At 35.4% G+C, this 8,115-nt stretch overlaps 1 protein-coding gene across 3 annotated transcripts in view; it reads left to right on the top strand.

The window, feature by feature from the left end:
* Nucleotides 1-8,115, top strand: part of LOC107666080 (ral GTPase-activating protein subunit beta-like) — a 46,433-nt gene that overhangs the window by 3,614 nt on the left and 34,704 nt on the right. For all 3 annotated transcript variants that reach the window (XM_016457186.1, XM_016457187.1, XM_016457185.1), the window contains exons 3-6: nucleotides 2,187-2,389; nucleotides 3,284-3,450; nucleotides 5,106-5,292; nucleotides 6,738-6,869. In XM_016457186.1, coding sequence (XP_016312672.1) covers nucleotides 2,187-2,389; nucleotides 3,284-3,450; nucleotides 5,106-5,292; nucleotides 6,738-6,869 — 689 coding nt within the window. The remainder of the gene's footprint in view (nucleotides 1-2,186; nucleotides 2,390-3,283; nucleotides 3,451-5,105; nucleotides 5,293-6,737; nucleotides 6,870-8,115) is intronic.

Genomic DNA, 8,115 nt, shown 5'->3' with positions numbered 1-8,115 from the left:
AAATAATGATAAACAGAATGCGTGGAGCACCTTTCAACACAATCCCTAGATATTCAAAAGACAAGTACTGACCAAATGACACTTGCTTGCATTGATAGACATCTTTAAATAGAGCAGCTACTTCTAAACTTCATGACTTCTTTTTCTTAAATATATACATGCATGTGTGTGTATTTAAATATACACAGTACACACACATATTATGTAAACAAAAACTTTTATTTTGGATGCGATTAATCGTTTGGCAGCACTACTTTATTTCCTACCTTTCTCATTAAAAAAAAAATTATGTAAAGCACTTTTAACACTATATGAAATGTGCTATATAAATAAATTTGCCTTGCCTAAAAATCTTATTTATCTGTTTTTGCATATTAATGAGTTTTTGCATATTTATCGTGTCACTCACAGGATCTTATATGCCATATAAACCAAATTATAATTTTGTTCTTCATATTTTATATATTTAGTGACTTAATGTGAGGAATATTCCATGAAATATGGAGGAAAAAACATTTCAGATGGTTACTCTTTGTGCAGGTCATAAATTATTTTGTTGGTAGATGTTTTTTTTATCTTCAATCCCTCATAATTTATTTTCAGTAGATTATAATTTAAACACAAATTAATGTTAACAGGACAGACTTTTGCATTTTGTTCTAAAACATAAATTACATTCCATAAAATTTGAAGCCACTGTTCTTTAAAGTTGCGATATAAGGACTAATTCATCAAGCATGTAACATCCTTGTAGAAGTTGTGGTCTTTTTTTTTTTAACAAAACAGCGACTTAAGTAGAGAAAAAGAGAAAAAACGTCTCTTTAAGTAATGATAACCACTGAACCACTTTTTATTTATAAATCCAAAACTGCTGCTCCAAAAACCCATTTTACTGATTGTGAATTAACCTCTGGATTGGCCAACAAATTGACTTTATGAGCTCTATTTGACGTAAACCGTATAATGTTGCAGTTCCTAATAAAGTTAGATTTTATTAGGAAGTTAAAGAGCAGCACTGTCGTTTCCTCAGTCGGTTATTTGCATAATTTGGTTAGACGCAAAACATGCTGCTCGAGTTACGTCTTGATCTAAAATGAGAGACATGCTGTGATGTTATTAGTGCAAACGTTTGAGTCTGTTTTAAGGCTTTGTTAAGTTTGTTCTGTTTGTTTGTGTATCTGGGTGGGTTTCAGTGTTGCTCAAAAACCTTAATTTGCTTGTGTGTGTGTGTGTCTCTGTGTGTGTGTGTGTGTGTGTACTGGTATATATGGTTTATGAGGACACAAATGTGTATAATGATATGGGTTCTACATGGGTGCGTGTGTGTGTGTGTCTCTGTGTGTGTGTGTGTATGTGTGGACTGGTATATATGGTTTATGAGGACACAAATGTGTATAATGATATGGGTTCTACATGGGTGCGTGTGTGTGTGTGTCTCTGTGTGTGTGTGTGTATGTGTGGACTGGTATATATGGTTTATGAGGACACAAATGTGTATAATGATATGGGTTCTACATGGGTGCGTGTGTGTGTGTGTCTCTGTGTGTGTGTGTGTATGTGTGGACTGGTATATATGGTTTATGAGGACACAAATGTGTATAATGATATGGGTTCTACATGGGTGCGTGTGTGTGTGTGTCTCTGTGTGTGTGTGTGTATGTGTGGACTGGTATATATGGTTTATGAGGACACAAATGTGTATAATGATATGGGTACTACAAAACATAAACATGTTTTATGAGGACACTTCCTGTGTCCCCGTAAAACAAAAGGCTTAAAAAACATACAAAACGGTGTTTTATGAAATTCAAAAATTGCCAGTAGTTTTGAGTGTGTGTGTGTCTTGCACTGACTTCCATTGCATTGTGCGTGTGGTTCCTGTAGGCTTCTGTGTAATGTGTGATAAGAGGAGAGGAAATCCTGTCCATTCCCTCTTGGCCTCTGATTTTTTTTTTTCTGACCTCTGATCCAGCTCATTGGTGACTGATGCTGTTTGGAATATAATTGCACAAAAAGGCAGATCCATTGAATGCAGTGCTGTTCTGTTTCCTGCTGACAGAACCAGTGTGTTTCACTCACAAACATGCATGAGGGAGTCATCAAACCTCAAGCTCAAGCATTGTTGATCCATCTCAAACCGGTTTAGGTAGTCATTAGTCCATCTAATGCTGTGCTGTCCTCCTCAGGTGAAATGGACCATGGAGGTGCTGTGTTACGGCCTGACGCTCCCGCTGGATGGAGACACGGTTAAGTTGTGTGTGGATGTCTACACTGACTGGATAATGGCCCTGGTGTCTCCACGAGACTCTATACCCCAGCCCATCATCAAAGAGCCCAACCTCTACGTCCAAACCATCCTCAAACACTTGGTCAACCTTTTCCTGCCCAGGTGTGTTCAGCCTATGGTTTTAATTACCCATGATGCACTGTGCACCAAACTGTTCCGTGACTGCATTGATGAACACTGCATACTGCACACTTTGTACTGTACAGTACCTACAGTATTTATATATTTTTTTTTGGATAATAGTATGGGAAACATTGCACAGTATGCAACAATAATTTCAAACATTATTATGCTTCATTGATGTTGTAACATTTATTTCAATGAGCGGTGTCCACTTAATATCTCATAAAATAAAAAACAATTATTTTGTATGTTTTATGCAGTTTAATGAAAAAGTGTCTAATGCAGCTCAAACAAACAATGATAGATAGATAGATAGATAGATAGATAGTTATAATTAAAAATATATATTAAAAATCTTGTTAAAAGGCTTGAGTTGAAAATTTTCAGAATAAGAAAATGATTACTTTTTCCTTTGTACTGCTATATGATAAATGTATGTAAAATCTCATTAAAAAAACAAAAAAAACAAAAAAATTTCCCTCATACTGCTATTTGATGAAAGATTTTTTAATTGTGTTTCCTGTTTTAGGATAATAGCTCAGAAATGTGTAATGAAATTACATAAATGCTTCCTTTTCCACAATGTTTTATATATATACACACACTATTAGTGTACTATTATACTTTTAATATACTAATACCTATTATATGTATTAGAAATCTCCTTAAAATGATTAAACATTTAAGCTTTTTAATGATTATCTTTGAAAAAGAAAATAATTTGTTTTGTTCTGATGAAATGGCTCTCCTAGAATATTAACAATATTATTTTTGGATTTGAGCATGTGATGATAGGCTTGTGTTCTGTCTAGTAAGTGTAGCACTTCCTGTTTGTGCTTTCTGATTTTGAATATTCTTGCTTCTTTCTTTCAGACCAGAGCACTTCAGCCTGGTGCACTTTAAATTGTGTCAGCAAGTGCTGTCAGCAGTGCAGAAGTTGGCACGTGACTCGAACGGCATGGCCAGAGAGACCTGGGAGGTGCTGCTTCTCTTCCTGCTGCGCATCAATGACACGCTACTGGCCCCGCCCACTGTGGGAGGTGCGTATGTCAAACACAGTGATGTTTCCCTCTAAAATAGATTTAACTAGGCCTTACATTGACTGACAAACAAATGAGAGAAGGTGCACGCTTTGCATCTAAACAAACTGCATTTTGTGTGCAGTATGCAAATGAACCTCCTCTGACGTAATTGTGTTTTCCGTTTTAAGATAACGAGTGCAGAAATGTGTAAAATTTGCTTTGCTTATTTTTCTGCATTCAAAAATTCTGTTTTTTTTTTTGTTTTTTTTGTCAACCATACATAATCAGATTTATATGACATGTTGAAATGTTGTTTTTACTTTTTGTTGTTTTAATTGTTTTCATATGCAAAAATATCAACAATCATTCATAGATGCAAACTCCTCACCTTTCAGTAATAACTCACTTTTTTTAGATCAAAATAGGTCACCTTTGAGATTTGCTTAGATCCAATGAGAAAGTGTTTTCACGAGGGGAGGGGAGGGGGGTGGGGCGTCTTACAAGGGTAAATAAAGAACTGGGCCCGGTTGCATAAACTATTTAGACTAGTCTTAAAAAGTTAGTAATTTAATTTTTTGGTTGTTTCAATACGTTTTGTATAGTATTTTCTTTACGCCTTACTTTAAAAACTGTCTAAAAAGGGTAATATTTTATGTATTTGAGGTCTGAGATGTGGGAACGGTGAAGAGAGAGAGAGGGCACATTTAGCATTTTAGGTCAGCATTGCCGTGTAATCAACCAATATTGTCTTAAATAGCCTGCAGAGCACTTCATCTTTTATATTATGGGATTTTATTCAATCTTGATTTTTGTAAAATGTTGCAACAAGATGTTAAGAAATTATTTTATTTGTTGTTGGTGGTGTTTTTGTGAAAAATTACAGTTTTGGACATATAAGGTAATACAAAATATTTTTAAAAATACGTTAAAGTAACTACAAATGAGCATGTAAAGCAAATATCTTTAAAAGAAATTCCGTGTGGAGCAAGCCCCCGATCCATGCAAATTTCTCACCTTTTTCCTCCCTTACCTGGTTGCATCTCTGAATCATATTTTGACTTTGCAGCTCCATAATACATTAAGGAAGTATTTCAGCAAAAACAAGCTGCACATATGTGACCCTGGAGCACAAAACCAGTCATAAGTAGCACAGGTATATTTGTAGCAGTTGCCAAAAATCATTAGGATATTAAGTAAAGATCATGTTCCATGAAGATATTTTGTAAATTTCCTACCGTAAATATATCAAAACTCAATTTTTGATTAGTAATATGCATTGCTAAAGACTTAATTTGGACAACTTTAAAGGCGATTTTCTCAATATTTTGATTTTTTTGCACCCTCAGATTCCAGATTTTCAAATAGTTGCATCTCCGCCAAATATTGTCCTCCTATCCTAACAAACCATACATCAATGGAAAGCTTATTTATTCAGCTTTCAGATGTTGCATAAATCTCAATTTCGAAAAATTTACCCTTATGACTGGTTTTGTGCACGCTGTGCACACATTTCTGCTTTTTTTTTTTAATGAAGTGCATTTTCTAGTCTAAAAGTGCTGTTTTCTAAGCAAAAGCTCTGGCTACAAGTCAAAATGAATGGCCCTTGTTCCACTAGTGCTGCTGATCGTGCTGAACGTGTAGACGACAGGTATGGCTGGTTGTGTCTCCTGTAGGTGGAATAGCAGAGAAGCTGGCAGAGAAGTTGATCAGCGTGCTGTTTGAGGTTTGGTTCCTGGCCTGCACTCGCTGCTTCCCCACGCCGCCCTACTGGAAGACGGCCCGAGAGATGCTGGCCAACTGGAGACATCACCCTCCGGTGGTGGAGCAGTGGAGTAAAGTCATCGCTGCTCTCACTTCCAGGTACTGCAGGCCTGCATCATCGCTGCAGCTTTATTTCTGTTCTTTTATTTATAGTTTATTTAACCGGGACAATACAGAATATCATTTCTGCACAGTATTGAGCAGCTAATGCTCTAGGTCAGAGACAAATAAATACAATATAAATAAATGTTTGATATAGGATTTATTTGTTTGTTTGTTTGTACATTAGAATGTGTCCTGTGTATTTATTTATTTTATTTTTTTCTGAGCAAAAAGTAATGACTATCACACATTTTTTACATGCACTAAAATGACATTCAGTGTAACAATATTTCATATACCAAAAAAAATCTTGTCGGGCGTATTTATAACAAGAATCATTGGATGACATTGAAAGACACTATTTAAGGATTCCAGTGCAGCCTTAAAAATCTAATTTTAAATCTTTACCATTCTTTGCCACTATCCTTCAAACCACTAGATTTTTCCCATTTGTCAACGAGACATTTTTAATCTAATTTAAAATATAATAAAATTTAGTATGATCACTTATTCTTTTATATATTTTAATAAGTGCAGGTCAGAATAAGTATGTTGTTTCATTTTTCCTTAAATATCTGTTATGCTGAATGACGATGAAACATTGTTTCACCTGTATTTTTCATAAAAGTTATTTGAAACATTAAAATTTAGCTTTCTATGTATATAAAATCCTGTTTGTAAATTTAATTTGATGCAGACACCAAAATGGGACGTCTTGTCTTTGACCCATATATGCTTCTAGCTGATAGCTTTTACTTTGGCCCTTTCGTTGTTAATGCACTTGTCTAGGTAGTAAATTTATTTATATGCTCAGTCAGAACAAAGTGGGAAAGATGCTTGTTTGTGACACACAATCATTGTGCTTTCAGAAATGCAGGTTCAAATCCTGTACATTAAAGGCAACAAGTTCAAAAAAGAAAATAATTACATGTATAACAGTTTACTCATAGCAATTGAGATTGCACTATATGCACTCAAAATTCATTAAAAATGTTCCAAAACAAAAATTGTTTTAAAATAACTGCTTTTTTTTGTGCAGTTTCATTTGAAAAATATGTACTTTTGCACATAGATTTTCTCAATATTTAGATTTTTTTTGCACCCTCAGATTCCAGATTTTCAAATAGTTGTATCTCCGCCAAATATTGTCCTATCCTAACAAACCATTCATCAATGGAAAGCTTATTTATTCAGCTTTGAGATGGTGTATAAATCTCAATTTCGAAAAATTTACCCTTATGACTGGTTTTGTGGTCCAGGGTCACATATTGCATTAAGATATGCATTTTATCAGGTCATGCATTCTCTTGACCTTGGCATTGCTAGCACCATGCTCTACTGTTAGAGCTACAGGAATCGGTAAAACAGACAGCCTTTTTTGTACTGATGTCGATGCTTTTGTTTGTTTGACCTTCATCTTATTTGTTTTGTTGTCCACACAGGCTGCTGCGGTTCATGTACGGCCCGTCCTTCCCTCCGTTTAAAGTGCCAGAGGAAGACGCCAACCTCATCCCTGCAGAGATGGACAACGACTGTGTGGCTCAGACGTGGTATCGATTTCTACACATGCTCAGGTCTGCAGTCGAACTGACTTCATCTGCTTTACTAGGGCTGTCAAAAAAAAAAATCGAATTTCGGATATTCGTTGAATTTAAAGTAAAAATCCACATTCGAATGCATAAACACTGCATTAGAATTTTAGGTGTGCGTTAAGGAGGCAGCCTTATCGGTGGCGCACGAGATGCGAGGACGATGTAAGTGTCGTTGCATTATAATGTTTTTGTTAGCATATCCAGTTGAAGCCACTAGATGGCGCAGCTGCGTTGTTCATTCAAAATATTGCGAGAAAAGAGAACACCAATGCGGAGAAGATCTTGTTTACATCAAAACTGAAACCACGCATATTTATCGCATTTTCTAGAGGGACATCTATCACCGTTGCACTCGCGTCTCGCACAAGAGAGCCACATGTTTAGAAAGCCATGTAAAATGAATGCAAGTTCAACTTTTAAAAAACATGTCTCGAGACATGTCTCCCATCTCACTGCATCTAATGTTTTTAAATGAAAAAGGACTATTTGTGATTGGTTTTCGGTCTTTTGTATTAAACTATACATACATACATGATGCTGTTTTGTTTCAAATCGTTTAAGCAAATTAATTATTTATATATGGTTTAAAAACATTAATTTAAACATGATGCACTTTTTTTTAAAGATAGTCGTGTTATGTTATTGCTTTGAAGAAACGTGCATTAGTAATACTTTGCTGAAATTATGCCTTTTAAATTAGAAAATAATTCGAATATTGATAATATTTAAAGGGGTCATATGATGTTGCTAAAAAGAACATTATTTTGTGTATTTGGTGTAATGAAATGTGTTTATGCGGTTTAAGGTTCAAAAAACACATTATTTTCCACATACTGTACATTATTGTTTCTCCTCTATGCCCTGCCTTTCTGAGACGTGTCGATTTTTACAAAGCTCATCGGTCTGAAAAGCGAATTGTGCTCTGATTGGCCAGCTATCCAGTGCATTGTGATTGGCCGAATACCTCAAGCGTGTGACGGAAATGTTATGCCCCTTACCATATTGTGATGCCTTGAGCAACGAGACAAAAACATTAAAACCCATTATAAACGAGGCATTTGTTGCATCCAGTGGGGACATAATTATGGATTATAATGACTTATACTGTCTTTTTACGCGTTGCGTTGCATCGCGCCGCGTAAACATAAAACCAGAAATCTAAATCTAGTCGTGTCCTCTTTTGGAAGACCAAACAAAGTAGTTTCGCTTTCACAACGAAACACAGCGT

The sequence above is a fragment of the Sinocyclocheilus anshuiensis genome, unplaced genomic scaffold, assembly GCF_001515605.1.
Source record: "Sinocyclocheilus anshuiensis isolate Anshui unplaced genomic scaffold, SAMN03320099.WGS_v1.1 scaffold447, whole genome shotgun sequence".
NCBI classification, from domain to species: Eukaryota; Metazoa; Chordata; class Actinopteri; order Cypriniformes; family Cyprinidae; genus Sinocyclocheilus; species Sinocyclocheilus anshuiensis.
The sequence above is the reverse complement of the archived record's forward strand: the minus strand, read 5'-3'. Positions and strand labels throughout refer to the sequence as shown.